The sequence below is a fragment of the Xiphophorus hellerii genome, chromosome 21 (genome assembly GCF_003331165.1).
Source record: "Xiphophorus hellerii strain 12219 chromosome 21, Xiphophorus_hellerii-4.1, whole genome shotgun sequence".
In the NCBI taxonomy this organism is placed as follows: Eukaryota; Metazoa; Chordata; class Actinopteri; order Cyprinodontiformes; family Poeciliidae; genus Xiphophorus; species Xiphophorus hellerii.
In genome coordinates, this window is record NC_045692.1 from 26,266,964 (window position 1) to 26,284,268 (window position 17,305).

Below are 17,305 nucleotides of genomic sequence, written 5' to 3' on the forward strand. Positions count from 1 at the left end.
GAGAACCAACAGGAAGTCCAATCAGAACCACATCATGTCCTGAAAAACACTAAGCCATCACCCTAAAAGATAAAGTTCTACATTAAATCACCAAAAACATGGTTCCATCCGATACCACCAAGCACAGAACAGATGGACCCATTATCTGCCTAGCAATGTAGCCGGATAAATTCTGATTGGATTAAATTAACCTGAAAACACTTCCTGATTGGTTTGTCTCACTTTCAAACATAAAACTTAAAATAAAAAATGTTTTTACTAAATACAATGCCATCGATGAGTTCTTCAGGGCGTCCAGCAGTCTGATGATGATGAAGCTATTTCTCCACCTGAAACCTGTTCGCTGGGTTCTGTTGATCCGACAGGTCCGACAGGTCCAGCATTGGAGTGTGTGTTCTTTCATTGTCTCTGTAACTGCAGCTGATCACTGATTCTAATAAAACATTTTGACTCCGAGTCTCTGCTGGTTCTTCTCCAACATCAACAAGCTGGAGTCTAGACCAGGAAGCAGAACTTCTCTGCACTACCCGCTAACACGCCGCTAACCCACTGCTAACACACCGTTAGCACACTGCTAATACACCGTTAGTACACTGCTGACACATGGTTAGCACACAACTAACTCCCCATTGACACACTGCTAACACCGTTAGCACACTGCTAACTCCCCACTGACACACCTGTAACACACTGCTGACACACCGTTAGCACACTGCTAACAACCCACTGACACACTGCTAACACACCGTTAGCACACTGCTAACATCCCACTGACACACTGCTAACACACCACTTCACTCGCAGCCAAAATGTAAAGGAGTAAAGGAAAACCTAACACGAACAAATCATGAAAATCTCCAAGATAAATACGATTGGACAGAAAAATAAAAAATAAAACTCAATGTCTTTTATTCAACACAGATGTTTCTTCTCACAGACTTTTCCAGTTACTGACCATCTGCCCTGATCACATAGAAAGTTCTCCTGGTTCAGGTCTGCTCTGTCTTCTCTGACCTCCGGTTGGTCGTATCAGACGGCTGCTGTTTCTGAGCCTGGTTCTGGTTCTGAGTCAGGTTCTGGTGGAGATTTCTTCCTGTTAATGGGGAGTTTTTCCTCTCCACTGTCGCCCTCCACTGGTCAGTCTGGTTCTGGTTGAGTTTGGTTTATTAGATAAGCGCTGGCCCAGTAGAACCAACACCAGGTCAGAACCAGAACTAGATCAGAACTTGGTCAGGTTCACGGTCCAGGGTCCTGGTTCTGATCCGGTTTGGTCTTCAGGGAGTTCAGGCGTTCAAACCTCTGATTAAGATCCACCAAGGGTCTCCTGGGCTGGAACCGGGCTGTGAAGTTTCATTGGACCGGAACCAGGCGCTGCAAACGTTTAGGGACTTTCTGCTCATTGCATCTTGTTTCCACGGAAACTGAAATAGTCTCTAGTTTCTGTTTCTGTCAGAACCCCCGACCCGACTCCTGGTACTGATTCTGGTTCTGATCCAATCAGAACCTGAATCTGATCCCGATTGGATCCGTGCCAGAACCTCAGTAGTAGACTCCAGAGACCACAGATTGGACCTCAGGCTTCTGGATAGGGTACCGGACCCAACAGAACTAGAACAACAGGAAGTGATCAGCGGCGGATCAAAACATCTCAGTGAGTGGAGAGCCGCTGCCCCCTGCTGGAGGCCTGCAGCTACTGCAGGACAGCCAAAAGTATTCACACCCCGGAACCCGTCCAGGTTCTTTTTTAATTATTATTATTAGACAAACAGTATACAAAGACTCGTTGAGGTACAAAGAACTTTGCAACAAAGGTAGGAAAAAAAGAAACCAAGCATGGGGCTAAGACTAAAGACAAAAACATAAACAGTAAAGCAAATGAATAAAAATAGAGCAAGATTTAAAACAAAAGAAAAGTAGAGATACTGACAGTTACCCTTTTTTGCATAAACAGATTTCAAATGTTTCAATGAGGTGTAATACAGTTTAAATTAATTAAGAAAAAATCAAAACAAGGTGTAGAACCTCTGCATTTACAGCAGGATTTATGATATTTAACAAGCAAGAAGACAATATTTACCATGTCAGATATTTGACTATCAAGATCATCAACATAGTATAATATGTGGGTGATGGTTATCTCTTCAATTTTAAGGGACAACCAATTTTTAATGTCTCTCCATAGTTTAAAAGAAAAAGGACAGAAAAAAAGAGCTGATTAATGATTCTTCTGGACATTCACTAAAGATACAACATGTTGAATCAAATTTAAATCTTTTGTGCAAAAATTCAGCCACTGGGTAAAAATTGTGAGATTTTTTTTTACCCCTCCAGGGGGTCTTCTTGTGGGCTCTAGTGTCCCTTATATGATAGTGGGCTGACAGGAAACGGGGAAGGACAGGGGGGAAGACATGTCAGGTCCGGGAGTCGAACCCGCGACGGCCGCGTCGAGGACTCAAGGCCTCCAAATACGGGTCGCGCTAACCGCTACGCCACCACGGCACACACCAAAATTGTGAGATTTTGAAGCGAGTCTCTTTAACCTTTGGTGAAATCGGTCATTTTACATACTTGGAGAACGAATTCTCAATTCTAGACAAATTTGTTGTTATCAAGATATTATTATTGTAATCATTAAATAATTTAGATTTGAAGGCCGTCACAAGTATAACATACTCATCCAGGTTCTCCTTTCAGCCACAAACTGAAACAGCAACAGGAAGAGGGTCACAATCAGGAAGTAGAAAGAAAATGATATGATAAACATTTTTTAAGAATTTAAAACTGTAGAGAGCGTGTTGTAAAAGTATTCATCCCTCTGAGAGAATACTTCTGGAACCACCAGTTGCTGTAGTTGCAGCTGCTAGTCTTTAGGGTTCGTCTCTCCCAGCTTTGATCATCTACTGACTGAAAGTTTTGCTTCTTTGCCAAACAGCTGAAGCTCAGATTAGATGCAGAGTTTATGAACAGCAGTTTTAACAGATTTTTTTTACCCCTCCAAGGGTCTTTTGTGGGCTCTAGTGTCCCTTATATGACAGCAGGCTGACAGGAAACTGGGAAGGAGAGGGGGGAAGACATGCGGCAAATATCGTCGGGTCCGGGAGTCGAACCCGCGACGGCCGCGTCGAGGACTCAAGGCCTCCAAATATGGGTCGCGCTAACCACTACACCACCACGGCACGCCCTTTAACAGATTATTTAATATCAAGCCCCGCATCAATGCTGTACCCAAACATAACAAATTCAAAAAGAATTACTCGATTTCAACTGCTTAATTATAAAAGTTTAGAAGACGTCATTTATAAATGAAGCTCTTCCTCCTGCTGTCTAGAAATCAAAACCCGGAACTTTTCTTAAGAAAGTCCAGCCTTTATTGATCTGATCTGAACTCCTGGCTCTCATCATGCGCTTTAAAATCAGCAGATATCAAACCTCTGATGAAAACAACAATCTGGACGAAAATCTGCTGCAGAATTACAGGCCGACCTCTGACCTCTGACCTCCTGTTCATCAGCAACGTTACTGAAAAAGCTTCAATAGTTAAATGGCTTCCTAACGATAACCAACCACTTTGATGTCTTTCAGTCTGGTTTCCATGGTTTCCACCATACTAAGACTGGCCTAGTCAAAGTGTTCAATGACCTTCATATAAACACAGACTGTGGAAGAACCACAGTTCTGGTTCTGGTTCTGTTGGACCTCAGTGCTGATCATGTTACTGAAACAACTGGAGAGCTGGTCAGACTCTGTGGTCCAGTTCTGGACTGGTTCCAGTCTGACATAAAGAACTGGGATTTCTATGTTTCAATAGGAAACTTCTCAGAGAGGTCAGAGGTCACATGTGGGGTTCCCCAAGGCTCCATTCTAGAATCCATTTGATTCAATATCTATATTCTCCCACTGGCTCAGGCTATAGCAGGAAATAAGATCAGTTACCATGACGACGCAGATGATACACACCTCTACATTTTGATGTCACCAGGTGACCTTTGACCCCATCCAAGCACTGAAAACAGATAAATGTGTGGATGAGACAAAACTTTCTGAAACTGGAGTTATTATAGAGGAACATCTAGAGCTGTAGATCTGGAGTAACAGATCTAGAGTTACAGATCTAGAGTCAGCACACAGGTTCAGTTGTTCCATCTGTAAACTACGTAGAGATCAGGCTGACCTCTGACCTCTGCCCTGCCCCTCCAGAGCCACATAAAGCTGGTTCCACAGTGGTTCTTCTCCCAGCTGCAGAACATTTCCAGAACCAGAGACTAAAGTCTCGGATCAGAGAAACTCATCCAGGCTTTAGTTTCTCTTTAGTGGCTTTGATTCCTGCAGCAGCGTCTTCACAGGTCTGATTGACAACACAACGGTCCAGAACGCTGCTGCTGGAGTTCTGACTAGAACCAGGAGGATAGAGACACCATCCGGTTCTACACCACCCAGTTCTACACCAGCCAGAAAAAGGAAAGGAGCTACACAAATAAACTATGATTGATCATCATCATCATCATCATCATCATTCTCTGAACGGACTCTGACTCCGGGACTTCCGGCCCTTCTGGCAGCACCTGAACGCATCACCTCTCCAGTTACCGCGGGGTTCGGGAGAGGGGGTTCTGGGTTCTGCCTTCGACCCGGAAGTGCTCCTCTTACGCACGCACACGCATCGCAAGGACGCTCTCTTCATCATTCCCGCACCCACCGGACACTCAGCGCGCAGTGCGGCGTGGACCGGACCAGACCGAACCGAACCGGAGCGGAACCGCAACATGACCCTGCAGCTGCCGCCGTGCGTGATAGACTGCGGGACTGGGTGAGGACACGCGCACAGAGGACAGAGTGACATCACGAGAGATATTTCTGCAGGCGTGTTGTTTTAAGTTCCGTTAAAGGGACAGTAACCCCAATCACCTGCTAGTGACGTCATTACAACAACAACAAGCTTATTGGTTCTCACTATTTGGCCAGGACTGGTTCTGCTGGGTCGGTACCACAGTATTTTCCGGGTATTCAGTTTATTCACTCACACAATTTAATAAATTCTATAATGAGCTCATAACATGTTTTACCTGATAATACAGATCATAACTGCAAAATTATGGTGAGTGAATCAGGTTCCCAAAGAAGCTATTAAAAGCTTATATTGGAGCCTGTGAACATAACATTTTTATTAAGAAAGAAACATCGTTCATTCCTCAAACTATCCTATAAATGTATCAATAAAGCAATTGAATCTTTAATTTGTTAAAAAAAAAAGTGGAGATGAGTTTCAACCTTTTAATCTCATTCCAAACCTTTGGACCCTCCAAGCAAAGTTTGCCTTATAATAATAATAAGTATTTTTCTTCTTTTTTACCATAGATAATAAATCCATTCCTAGAGTTATTAATATGCTGAGGGCCACTGATTGGAACAAGCTGTCAACCTATGATGAGTTAATTCTGGCTCCCATTTACTTCAGTGACCTGGAGGAGAGCGAAGCGACGGCCTAGATGGGAGGTGGAGAACACCAGAACCAGAACCAGAACACGGCGCTTATTATCTTTTGAAGGATCTCAAGTTTCCTGAGTTACCTGGGCTAAGTGTTGCACCATATAACAAGTTTTCTAGATTGTAGGTTAAAAAATGTAAGAACTGGTCTATGAAGACCCTCAGGAACTTTATAGAACTCACTCTCATTATTTCTTCATTTCCAATTTTAAGATCTATATGATCAGTGAATGATAAAAATGTATTCGGTCTAAACAAAATAAAATGAGTTTTGCTGATGTTAGGAGATAACTAAACCAGGTATTTATTTTCTACAATTCTAAGTTTCCTGTAGTTCATTTAGATGTGCATGTGAAAAAACCAAGTTTGTGTCATCAGTAAAAAACTTTATGAAATATTTTAGAAGAGTTTACAAAGTCATTAATATAAATAATGAAGAGCATAATCAATCCTGTGATAGTGGCCCATGTCTGATGTCCCCATTTTTGGTGATTAATTACATAATGATGTCTATCAAAAATGTAACTTTTAAACCAGCTATAATCCCATAGTGGGATTAATATATTGCCCAGTGATATATTAAAATCTACTGTGTCAAACCTTAGAAATGCCAGCGCCATAATCTCCCCGTTCTGGTGCATCAATCATTTTTTCAATAAGGTCCAAAATAGCCCAACAAGCGAAGCTCTTTTTCCTGAATCCATACAGTGAATTTGAAAGAATCAAACGTTTATTCAAATATTCAGTTAATCTGTTGTGGACAACTCTTTCAAGAACCTTTGATAAAGTTGGAAGAAGAGAAATAGGGTGGTAATTGCTAATATTTTTATTTCCAGATTTGTAAATTGGAATGATTGGAATTTGAATGATCTACTGGGTCGGAACCACAGCGTTTTAGCTGTTTAGTGTTTCTGTCGGGTCAGAACCACAACCAAGCCTTATTTCCTGCTTGTTCTGCTCCAATCAGTGAATCTGTGTGTTGATTGCTCCTGTCTGGGCTGATCTGCTGCTCTCTCCTTCTGACTGCAGATACACTAAGATCGGCTATGCAGGAAACACGGAGCCGCAGTTCATCATGCCGTCCTGTGAGTACCAGCTGAGCCTCTTCAGTTAAACAGTTGGTTCTGTTCCGCTTTTACTGAACAGAACCAACCTGGGCTCCTTTGCGGTCTCCGCCAGGCATCGCCGTCAAGGAGTCGGCCAGCGTTGGAGAGCAGGCCCAGAGGAGGCTGGCCAGAGGAGTGGACGACCTGGACTTCTACATCGGAGACGAAGCCATCGATAAACCCAACTATGCAACCAAGGTGAGCTGGTGGAGGAGGAAGAGGATGGAAGCTGATTGGGTCAGCAGACTGACTGACGGTTTGCTGTTCAGTGGCCCATCCGTCATGGGATGGTGGAGGACTGGGACCTGATGGAGAAGTTCATGGAGCAGGTCATCTTCAAGTACCTGAGGGCCGAGCCAGAGGACCACAGCTTCCTGATGGTACAGACTGTGTGATGTCAACACAACTGCAATTTTAAAGTAATTAAGACAGGCTGATCCAACACCAGAATCTAAAACTAACTGCCTTACAGTCCTTGAATGTTTTATAAAAGAGAGAAATCCTACATCAGAGCACCTTACTTATTTATCTACAGGAATGACAGGTTTTATATAGTGACATAAACATCTGTCCTTCCCTTTCTGAAATGGGGGTTCGGTTTACCATCCATTAGCAAATCACAACCATTCAGGTGTCTGAAGACTGAACCCAGCAAGAGTCACCTTCACATTCAGGAGCTGAGCATCAGGAAGGGTTCAAGGCCAGGAGGACACCGGTCACATGATGAGGCTTAGAGATGTTGACGTTCAGCTGGGTGTCCACAGCTCCAGAAGGGTTCATTGTTCTAAGAAAGGTTTGAGGTTTTCTATTATGCCATTCAGACACTGCAGCAGGTTTCCAGGTGACTCCTGGGTCTCCTAGAGGCCAGCAGGGGGAGCTCTGCGCATCAATGAAAACGTATCAGGTTCCTTCCTGAAGGATACAGCGAGTCCTCAAGGATCCAAAGTGAAGCCGCTCCAAAGGCCATGTGAAGAACACACTGGGTTGTAAGGGGTCTTAATGGAAGTCAGCTTCCTGGAAATGTAAAATAAATATTACTGAAGAAGCTGAGAGTGTGAGAGCTGTAGCATCTGTTGTTCAGGGATTTCTACAGTCTGGTTTCGGTATGGTCTACCTTGTAGTGTCGGTACTGTCTATGTCATGGTGTTATTACAGTCCATGTTCTTGTATCTACGTTCTGGCATCAGAACAGTCTTTGCTGTGATTTTCAGCAGAAGGTTAATGGCAGTGCCTCCTGTCCAGGTAGGAAGGTCTCTAAAGAGGCAACAGGTGAGTGGATGTTTTCTTCTTCTTGCTCTCACCTCTGTGTGTGTGTTTGGGCCTACCTGAGCAGACAGAGCCTCCTCTCAACACTCCTGAAAACAGAGAGTACCTGGCTGAGATCATGTTTGAGACCTTCAACGTACCTGGGCTCTACATCGCAGTGCAGGTGAGAGCCACCTGAGTGTTCCAGGATGCTGCAGACCTCCCTGGCTAACCGTGTTCCTCCCGCAGGCGGTGCTGGCCTTGGCGGCATCCTGGACATCTCGCCAGGTGGGACAGCGGACCCTCACCGGCATCGTGATCGACAGCGGAGATGGAGTGACGCACGCCATTCCTGTGGTTAGAGCCGCACTCACCTTCAACGGTTATGCTGCGGCGGACGTTGCTCACTGATTGGTTGTCTGCGGCAGGCCGAGGGTTACGTGATTGGCAGCTGTATAAAACACATCCCCATCGCAGGGCGAGACATTACCTTCTTCATCCAGCAGCTGCTCAGGGACAGAGAGGCGGGCATTCCTCCGGAGCAGTCACTGGAAACCGCCAAAGCCATCAAGGTGTTTCTCTGTTGCTGCTCGCTGTCTTCTTCTGTTTCCTCTGCTGCTCACTGAATGTTTTACCCTCGTATCTAGGAGCGGTACTGCTACATCTGTCCCGACATCGTGAGGGAGTTCGCCAAGTATGACTCCGACCCTGGGAAGTGGATCAAGCAGTACCAAGGAATCAATGCAGTCACCAAGACCCCCTTCCACATTGACGTGGGCTACGAACGCTTCCTTGGACCCGAGATCTTCTTCCATCCCGAGGTCCCAGAACCAACTCACACGTCACATCTCAGGCTTTCTCTGGTTTCACTATAGAAACACAATCAGAATAATCAACCCATAATTCAAACTCAGGTACCATCATCCCAACTGATCCTAGTTATCAATCAATGCATCAAGTTCAGAGGAAAGTTGATGGGGTGTCTGCCTCAGTAAACAGGGATGAAAGGATCTGCCTTTCTCCTTCTAGAACCTGCAGGAATCCAGTGACGTGCAGTCAAGTGAAGCAGTGCCTCACCTGTAATCCTTACAAGTAAAATAGGTGCATGAGAAGCAAAGTAGATACTAACGACAATGAAAGAATAGCAATAATAGCAATCTGTCCACTTGGCTTTTCTTTAAATTAGGGTTTTTTGTTGGTAATATCAACATTTTTGTGATCAAAGTTGCTGAATTTCTGCATTGCCTGTTGAAATACATGTCAGAAGTTTTCACCAGACCTCTAGGGGCGCTGTGTCACACAAAGTGAATGAAGCAAGCGGTTTTGCAAGCTTTTCGCTGGTCTCTTAATGTCACAATATACTTGTTTAGTTACATGTTCTCCATATGCTGACGTTCCAGTTTTACTACATTTGTACTAAATTAAAGCTCAGCTTGAACAGGTTGGACTTTGGTTTAAAGTGTTGGCTGACGTTCATTTTAAGCTCATTTCAATACTTTTTCCATGTTTTCCAGTTTGCCAACCCAGATTTCATGCAGCCCATTTCTGATGTCATCGATGAGGTCATTCAAAGCTGTCCGATCGATGTGAGGCGGCCGCTCTACAAGGCGAGTCTAACCACTGTCATTATCTCAAACACAGATGGTTTGGTGGTAAGATGTGTCACTGTGTTGGACTGTTTCCTGCCAGACTGACTTGAGCCTCTGCTTCTCCGTTTCCAGAACATCGTTCTCTCCGGAGGCTCCACCATGTTCAGGGACTTTGGGCGGCGGCTGCAGCGAGACGTGAAGAGGACGACGGACGCCCGGCTGAGGTTGAGCGAGGAGCTGAGCGGAGGACGCATCAAGGTCAGAACCGCCGGTCGCCTGCCCTCCTTCTAGCTCCTCCTAGTCATCAGCTGTCTGTTAAGGCAGAATGATGCTGCGGGACGTCTGTCTCTGTTCAGTGACTCGGACCGTCAGCAGCAGAAGCATGTTGGTTCTGGACCGTGTTTATCTCGGCGTGTCTGTGTTTCTGCAGCCGAAGCCGATGGAGGTCCAGGTGGTGACCCATCACATGCAGCGCTACGCTGTCTGGTTTGGAGGCTCCATGCTGGCGTCCACGGTGAGGATGGACGAACTACAATCGGTCTGAAGCGTTGAGCTTCTCCTGCTGCCCTCATGCTCTGCTGTTGCTTCTGTTCCTGCAGCCCGAGTTCTTCCAGGTCTGTCACTCCAAGAAGGACTACGATGAGATCGGCCCCAGCATCTGTCGACACAACCCCGTCTTCGGCATCATGTCCTGATGGGGCCCGTCGTCATGCTGTCTGCTCGGCACCGGATGCCTAACTGTTAGCTTCGTGTGATTCCTGTGAGCTTGTTAGCATACTGTCTCTGCAGAAAGAAAGACTTAGCATGTTAGCTAGAAGGCATGATAATCATTCTGCTGCAGCAGAGATGCCATTTTATTTAGACCACAGATAGCTGCTGCTACCTAGCAGCTGATGGTAGCTGTTAGCTGTTATCTTCTGTTATCTATTAGATGCAGCTAGCTGTTAGCTATTAGCTGTTAGCTGTTGCCATCTACCAGTTAGCCATTGTGAGCTATTAACTGCTGCGATCTCTTAGTAGTTAGCCTCTGTGAGCTATTAGCTGCCGCAAACTGTTAGATGTTGTTAGCTGTTAGCTTCTGCTAGCTTTCAGCTGATGGCAACTATTACCTGTTGCCAGCTGTTATTAGCTAATACTAGCTATGGGCCGGTGTTAGCTTTTAGCTAGTTGTTAGCGGATATTTGTTCTCAGCTGCTGCTAGCTGATGTTAGCTATCCTTCATTTCTGATGTAGTGCCGGGGTTTCCTGCTGCAGCCTCTCCTTCCTAATTTCTTGTGGTTTCATCGCGTCCTCTCAGGTGTTTCTCTTGGCTCCAGACCGGCTGCTGAAGCTCGAGATGCCTCAGCAGGTGTAACTGAGCTAGAACTGGTAAAGGTTGATCAGTTTCCCTTCTTTCTTCCTGATTCTCTATCATTTATCGTCAGGCTGCCTGCAGAGCTGCAGATATTGGGTCCTCTCTGACCACCCTGCAGGCTTCCTGGGGCCCTCCTCCCTCATGTTTGTTCTCTCTAGCAGAGCTCTGGACCTTCAGTCTGGACCTTCAGTCAGCCATATTGGGCTGTGTTCTTTGTCATGAGATGTACACTATCGGGTCTGCGAATCTGCTCTAATGTTTCTAATCGAACTTCTGTCTTGGCTGGACTCCTCCATCAGCTTCCTGCACTAATCCTCCACAAGGGGGCGCTGTCCGGTTGGATTCTTTGTAGATGTTTTTTCACCAACGCTCTCAGTGATGTTTTGAACAGATCACCACACTGATGCTGTACTGAATACACGGCATGCAGAGATGAACCAGAACCAGCAGGAGTTTGGACCTGTGTTAAAGGGAGAGTACAAATTTTCTCAGCTGATCCTGTTTGTTTTTCTGCTTCACCCACAGCTCTAAGAATCTTTATATTTGTAAAGAAATGAAAACTGACCTTTTTTGGAGAAATTCTAAGGTCAATAAAATTTAAACACTCACTGACGTGTCTGCTGGATTCACTGAGAGACGTGGTGCGTTCAGGTGCTGTCAGTCAGTCACTGACACATAGACAAGGCAGTGAGGCCTGACTTCTCTGAAAAAAAAAGACAAAATATTTTTTCATCTCAGATTATTTTATTAAGCTTGACATTAAAACTTGACGCTCATTGTTGATTTTAGCTGTTCTCTATATAATAATGCATTACAATCCTACAGACAGAGAAAACACATGACTTACTCAACAAAAGGTTGCAAAGAGAAAGAAACTGTTTCTATTCTTCATAAATGACCTTGGCCATTTCAGTGTCAGCACATTATTCATAATAACATCTACAGCGTTGGGCCTCCATCTTCATCATTTTAACCTCAGCCGCCTTCCTCATTATCGCTCTTATTCCTCCACATGGAGGTAAAAGTTGGTTTATTTGTAATTTTATTTATTTTTCGTGATGGGGATGAAGAAAGCCGAGATATTCTTTTTAAGCACAAGTTATCCCTTTATACATATACACACTTTTATTATGAAAAGCCGAGTCTTATTTTGTCAGCCGGAAGTGATGTCACTGTCAACAAATCGATTCACTTGTTTGTGCTTTAATAAACCAACGCTTCTTGTTTCTCTTTAATGTATCCGTCTGGGCTTTTCCGAACCGGCATCGAACCTAAATCATATCCCCGCAACTGCCTCGGCTAAAACCTAGCAAGCGGAAGTCGAAGCGTTCCCGCGCAAATGATCAAGAGGAAGAGGAAGGTCGGACAGAGATGAGTGAGAGCGGGACTCAGGTGAGCTTGTGATGCGGACAGGTGACCTGGTTGTGGTGGTAGAGCTCGCTACATGACCGGGTTTAGAGTCCAAATCTTTTAACTCCGGAACTGTCTTTGTTGGCTTTTCAAAATGAAATCCCAACTCCGGTTAGTTGTAGAGCTACTAGTACAGAAAATATCTACAGCTCTGCAAAAAAACACTTACAAAATATTTTCTTCATCTCAGATTATTTTATTAAACTTGACATTAAAACTTGATGTGAAGTTTTAATGGACTTAAACAGTAAAAGTCCAGGTCAGGTTCAGCAGTCAGTCTAGCCCTAAGGCTTTTCACAGTAAAAGTTCATCTCAGGTTTGGTTGTAGTGTCCTTTCATCAGTGGTACAGTATATATTCTAGTGTTGGTTCAGTCTATGTTCTGGTACCATCCAAGTGTTGGTGTCTCCCTGCAGCTGCTTGCCCGTCTCGAGGCCCGGCGCTGTCTGAAGGACATTGAGCCTCAGCTGTTTGCCGATGATGGAGGACCTGACCCTGGTACGTAACTCCACCCACTTCTTCTCAGCTGACCAGTAATCAGGCTGTTTCTGACTGTGTGTCTGACTGTGGCAGGGGAGGTGGTGGAGGTGTACGGTCCGGAGGGGACAGGTGAGGTTTCATTGGCTCCACGGGTGCTGTGCCCTGACCTGACCCACTTGAGACCTGTGTTCTGGTGTCTCCAGGAAAGACGGAGCTGCTCTACCACCTGCTGTGTCGCTGCGTCCTGCCGGAGGCGGCTGGCGGTCTGGAGGTGGACGTCGTCTTTATGGACACAGACTACAGTCTGGACGTGTTCCGGTTGGCCAGTGTTCTGGACAGTCGACTGAGCGCAGGTGAAGCTAACGACATCTGCAGGGTGTGAAGACTTCAGATGAGCTTACCGGAACATGACTGGTTCCTTTCTCTCCAGATGGTTCTGCCGGGTCTGATGATGCAGTTCTGCGCTCGTGTCTGTCTCGCCTCCTGGTGGTCCGCTGCTCCTCCTCCTCCGAGCTCCTCCTCACCCTTCATTTTCTGGAGACCACCTTGTCTTCTCGACCCAAAGCAGCGCTCCTTCTTATTGACAGCATCTCGGCGTTCTATTGGTCGGATCGCAGTGAGGGCGGAGCCAGCGTTGCCAAGCAGGAGGAGAAGCTCAGCAGGTGTTCAGAGCTGCTGGGTCGACTGCTCAGGTGGATCCTTTAAGTGGGTTCTAAATGTTCTGTAGAGGCTTGACCTCTGACGGACTATCTGAAGAGCCTACCTGTCCATCTGAGCTTGTACACTGAGGGTGGGGGGTTTGATTCAGTTCTGGGTCATTAGAAGGTTCCAGTGGGTGGGGGTGGAGGGCTTGGTGGTGCAGAGGTGAAGCATAGTCCATATACAGAGGCCTTAGTCCTCGACGTGGACGTCACAGGTTCGAGTCCTGGCCTGATTACCTTTCCCCCTCTCTTATTACTGACTGTCCTGTCAATTCACTGTCAGATAAAGGCCACTAGAGCCAATGAAACCTAAAAAAAGATGCTCAGGTGGAAGGTTTTTCAGCAGGTCCAACTGGACATATAGAAAGTTCTCGTGTCCTTTAAAAGGCCTGAACAAATTCTTCAAGAACTGAGATGTCAGACGGAAAGTTCTTCCCAGAGAACAGTCCTCTGGTTCATTTGGTCTTTAGCACGACTGACCCGTTCAAATCCAGTAGAGTCCAGTCCATTGCAGTACATCAGTAGCAACCTTGATCAGAAACTCCAATCAGTGACCCTGTCCTATGATGGTGGCCCAGGTTCATGGTTCTGGAGCTCATTCCATGACCCGAGGTGCCAATGTTCAGTACTGGATCAAGGAACCAGATCCAGATGTTCTCCAGACCAGGAACCACTCCATCTGATCAGCTCCAGTAAAACAACACTGTTCTTGGGGAGGATGTCCAAGCCTTAGAGTTCAAAGTTCAAGGTTGCATTGGTCCATCACGTGGTTCTGACAGCTGTGGATCAACAGCTGATGTCCTGTTCTGTGGTTCCTCCCCAGGGATTACAGAATCACCATCTTTGCAACCTGCCACCCCATCAGGCGGACTTCCAGTGGACCACCCTCCTCCTCCTCAGAGGCAGACCGGTCCCATCTCTGCCGAGCCTGGCAGCGTCTGGTGACCCACCGGCTGGTGTGCTCCAAACAGGAAGCTGAACATAACCCAGCAAATGGAGACCAAGGGAGCGGAGAGCAGAGGAACCGGCAGGTCTTCACCGTCCACTGCTCCTCCTGGACCGGAACCAAGGGTTCCAGGGTCAGCTCCTTCAGAGTGACTGATGGTGGTGTGGAGTTCGTTTGGACCCATAGACCTCCTCCTGGTCTTTCTGTTGTACTTTAAAGACTCACTGTTGATGTTTGTAACTTTATTATGATGACATGTTGGAAATGAATAAAACCAGAGATGGATCGGAATCTGGATCATCAGTTGTTTGGTTTTACCGGTAGAGATAATCAATAAAGATGACTGTAGAAATAATCAGGAAAGATTAGTAGAGATAACCAGAGTAAAAATCAGAAGCAGTTTTTAATATTTGTTTCACTGATGAAGGGAACTAACCATCGATCCAGAAGTAATCATACCCTGGTTAAATGATGATTAAACCAGATTGTTAGTACCCGCTTATTACCTGGGTACTATCCAGGTAACAACCAGGCTAGGGCTGGAAACTAGCTGGTTAATACCTGGTTAGTAGTCTGTTTTTCAACCTGCCACCCTACTTTGCAACTGATAGCTTGATTTTCCGTCTAATCAGGTAAAACTGATTTCCTTGTTGCTGAAAATGGGTTGTGTTAATAAACCTGCCTGGTTCAACATATAGCTAGCAGGACCATATCCAGCCATCAGTACCGGACCTCAACCCAGTCACTCCCTGGTTCTGGAGCTGGACAGGGAGTTCTCACAGTACTGATTCTGCAGAACCATAGGTGTTCAAAGTCCAAAATCTTGGATTCGGTGGTTCGGATCACATGACGGTTCTGCACAACCAAAGATGGATGTTTTTGACCCCGTCTGACTGTTGGTTCTGCTCATGTACCATCAGCTGAGCAGGTTCTACAGAGTTCATCAAGTTCTCCTGGAGGAATCCTGTTGAAACCAGAACTGAACCGAAAGACCTAGAACGTTCCTTCTGGACGGATCTGTCAAGTTCCGGTGTTGTGTTTACTGCACGTGCAACTGCAGTCCTGATCCCCCCGCTTCCGATCCGGCCCAGGTTTCCCTGGTCTGATGACAGCAGCCGCATAACAGGAGCAGCCCCCCAACAGATCCCTCCGCGGGGTCACACACACTTTTTACACAACACAAACAAACCAGGCGGTTACAATAGAGAGTTGGGCCACACGGGCACTCTGCTGGGCCACAGTCTGGTGGAAGGCTGCCCTCATCCCGGCGCTGGTTCCAGGACGGAGCGGCCACCTGGTGGAGCTGTAGGACAGGTTTTCTGGGATCTACTTCTCCTGCTGGGGCTGACAGGCGGTGCTTCGGTCGCTCCCAAACATGGCCTCCATGACGGTGCGACCACTTCAAGTTTGATTTCTCACTGATTATCTGCGTCCAAACTGCGTGTTTTTCCTTCTACAGCTCACGGGAATGTTTCCACGGAGCAGCTCTGTACGGCAGACACCAGAAGCAGATGTTTTCTGTCGCAGAAGTTCGGTGCTGATCACGTCGCTCTAAGTTGACTGAAAACTGGAGAGGAAAAGGAGAACCGCGTCAAATCAGTAAGCAGCCTGTCTCGGTCCTCCTTCCGCCGCTAACTCGCCCCGAACCAGGGGCCAAGGCCGGCTGTCCGCGCTCCCTGCCCTGCTGTCAGTAGCCTGCACCGCGCGATAGACAGCCGAGGAGCTAATGCTAATGCTAACGGTAAAGTGAACGGGGAGGCTACCTGCTAACGGCTACACCGACTGTCATTAGCAGCTTGAGTCCGGGCATCCAGGCAGGCTTAACAGGCTGATGCGGTGTGGGAGGCCGCCTACCGGTCTCCCAAAGCCGGCGGCTGTTAGCCGGCTTTGGTCCGCTGACAGATGGGTGTGTTAGCATGGAGCTAGTTGGTTAGCCACACAGTTTTGGCTCACCTGACCAGGACTCACCTGTCCGAAAGGGCCTCCCTGACCTCTGATCGGTACCAGCTCATCAGATGGAGATACGCAGTTCGTTCCTGGTTCTGAAGGGGCCATTACTGTCTCAGGTAGAGGTTCTGGTGTCGTTCTACATGGTTCTGATGTTCCCAGTTGTTCTCTAAGGTTCTACGGGGTCATACAGGATTTACATGGTTGATTTTAAGTTCTCTAAGGGTCCAATCTTGGATCTAAGATGGGTCAGGTACTGTTGACTTGAGTTTTGGGGTAGAATCTTTGTGGTTCTGTTGGATTGGCTGTAGTCCAGAGTTGGTTCTACGAGGTTCTTTGGTGTTCAGATCCAACACTCAGGTTCTGAGGCAGAATTAATCCAGTGATTCTAGACGGCTCTTCTGCTGCGGTAGTTAGAGGTTTAAGACGTATTTGATGGTTCTGGTCCACTGCTTGTTGACTGTAGATGAAAGTAAAGCAGAAGGTGCAGATGATCCACCTGGAATGGCTCCTGGTTCTTCTATCAAGAACCATGAGCATTTCTGGTTCTTGATAGAAGAAATGAAAATATCCAGAAGATCAAAGAACTTCAAAGAGCTGCAGGAAAACCAACCAAAACTGATCAAAACCCAATAAACAACTGGAAAATGAGAAACATTAACAACCAAAAAGACCTGTCTAGTGCAGCTCATGAAATCCAGCAGAGACTTGACTTAAAGAATACGGCAAACCTCAGCTGATGAGACCCATCAGGTCCAACCAGTAGCAGATGTTGGGTTGGTTAGGGTAATCAAAGGTTCTCCACCACAACAGAACCCACCCAGACTTTCCTTGATCTGCAGCTCATCATTGGCTGCGCTTCCACTGCCCATAAAATTGCACTTGGAATAGCAAAAATAATTTTGCCTAATGTAAACACTGTAGTATCAAAATAAGACTAAGCAGACCCAGACTGGACTAAGTTAAGCCTGCTCAGTTTGCATCCTAGTTCAGCCTGAAGAACATCACAGAGGTATTGTTGCATTGTTAGCAACAATGCAACAA

General features: G+C 46.3%; 3 protein-coding genes and 1 long non-coding RNA gene across 18 annotated transcripts in view; 3 read left to right on the forward strand and 1 right to left on the reverse strand.

Moving 5' to 3' along the window:
- Window positions 1-387: 387 nt before the first annotated feature.
- On the reverse strand, window positions 388-2,400 carry LOC116711595 (uncharacterized). Its single transcript, XR_004337278.1, has 2 exons — window positions 714-2,400; window positions 388-680 (listed from the first exon to the last, which is right to left on the reverse strand). It is a non-coding gene; the product is annotated as an uncharacterized LOC116711595 (long non-coding RNA).
- A 2,135-nt stretch (window positions 2,401-4,535) lies between these two features.
- actr3b (actin related protein 3B) lies at window positions 4,536-11,386 on the forward strand. Of its 3 annotated transcripts, XM_032550935.1 has the most exons (12): window positions 4,536-4,807; window positions 6,514-6,569; window positions 6,664-6,788; window positions 6,860-6,970; window positions 7,924-8,019; window positions 8,085-8,192; window positions 8,264-8,407; window positions 8,483-8,656; window positions 9,350-9,442; window positions 9,557-9,682; window positions 9,855-9,938; window positions 10,024-11,386. In XM_032550935.1, exons 1-12 carry the CDS (start codon window positions 4,764-4,766, stop codon window positions 10,117-10,119), a joined length of 1,257 nt encoding a protein of 418 aa, XP_032406826.1. In that variant the 5' UTR covers window positions 4,536-4,763; the 3' UTR covers window positions 10,120-11,386. The 3 variants fall into 3 exon arrangements, with proteins under 3 accessions (XP_032406826.1, XP_032406824.1, XP_032406825.1); XM_032550933.1 differs by lacking the exon at window positions 10,024-11,386 and having other exon boundaries at window positions 4,587-4,807; window positions 9,781-9,938; XM_032550934.1 differs by lacking the exon at window positions 6,514-6,569 and having other exon boundaries at window positions 4,599-4,807; window positions 6,631-6,788.
- A 138-nt stretch (window positions 11,387-11,524) lies between these two features.
- xrcc2 (X-ray repair complementing defective repair in Chinese hamster cells 2) lies at window positions 11,525-14,605 on the forward strand. 3 transcript variants are annotated; one of them, XM_032550936.1, is made up of 6 exons: window positions 11,525-12,170; window positions 12,604-12,685; window positions 12,761-12,796; window positions 12,871-13,020; window positions 13,098-13,359; window positions 14,192-14,605. In XM_032550936.1, the coding sequence occupies exons 1-6, from the start codon at window positions 12,150-12,152 to the stop codon at window positions 14,529-14,531; spliced, it is 891 nt and encodes a 296-aa protein (XP_032406827.1). In that variant the 5' UTR covers window positions 11,525-12,149; the 3' UTR covers window positions 14,532-14,605. The 3 variants fall into 3 exon arrangements, with proteins under 3 accessions (XP_032406827.1, XP_032406828.1, XP_032406829.1); XM_032550937.1 differs by having other exon boundaries at window positions 13,098-13,329; XM_032550938.1 differs by lacking the exon at window positions 12,761-12,796.
- Window positions 14,606-15,612: 1,007 nt separating this feature from the next.
- kmt2ca (lysine (K)-specific methyltransferase 2Ca) overlaps window positions 15,613-17,305 on the forward strand; it is a 43,118-nt gene continuing 41,425 nt past the window's right edge. For 5 of the 11 annotated variants that reach the window (XM_032550928.1, XM_032550929.1, XM_032550927.1 and 2 more), the window contains exon 1: window positions 15,658-15,913. The gene's annotated coding sequence lies outside the window, so the exon portion shown is untranslated. Of the gene's footprint in view, window positions 15,914-17,305 lie in introns of all 11 variants that reach the window. The other 6 variants (XM_032550921.1, XM_032550923.1, XM_032550930.1 and 3 more) reach the window with 2 other exon arrangements.

Excerpts from the sequence above, each read along its gene's own strand:
- actr3b (XM_032550935.1), top strand. The coding sequence starts at position 4,764 with ATGACCCTGCAGCTGCCGCCGTGCGTGATAGACTGCGGGACTGG. Across the intron at positions 4,808-6,513 it reads GTGATAGACTGCGGGACTGG|ATACACTAAGATCGGCTATG; the intron begins GTGAGGACACGC and ends TTCTGACTGCAG. Across the intron at positions 6,789-6,859 it reads AACCCAACTATGCAACCAAG|TGGCCCATCCGTCATGGGAT; the intron begins GTGAGCTGGTGG and ends TTTGCTGTTCAG.
- xrcc2 (XM_032550936.1), top strand. The coding sequence starts at position 12,150 with ATGAGTGAGAGCGGGACTCAG. Across the intron at positions 12,797-12,870 it reads GTACGGTCCGGAGGGGACAG|GAAAGACGGAGCTGCTCTAC; the intron begins GTGAGGTTTCAT and ends TGGTGTCTCCAG. Across the intron at positions 13,360-14,191 it reads CTGCTGGGTCGACTGCTCAG|GGATTACAGAATCACCATCT; the intron begins GTGGATCCTTTA and ends GTTCCTCCCCAG.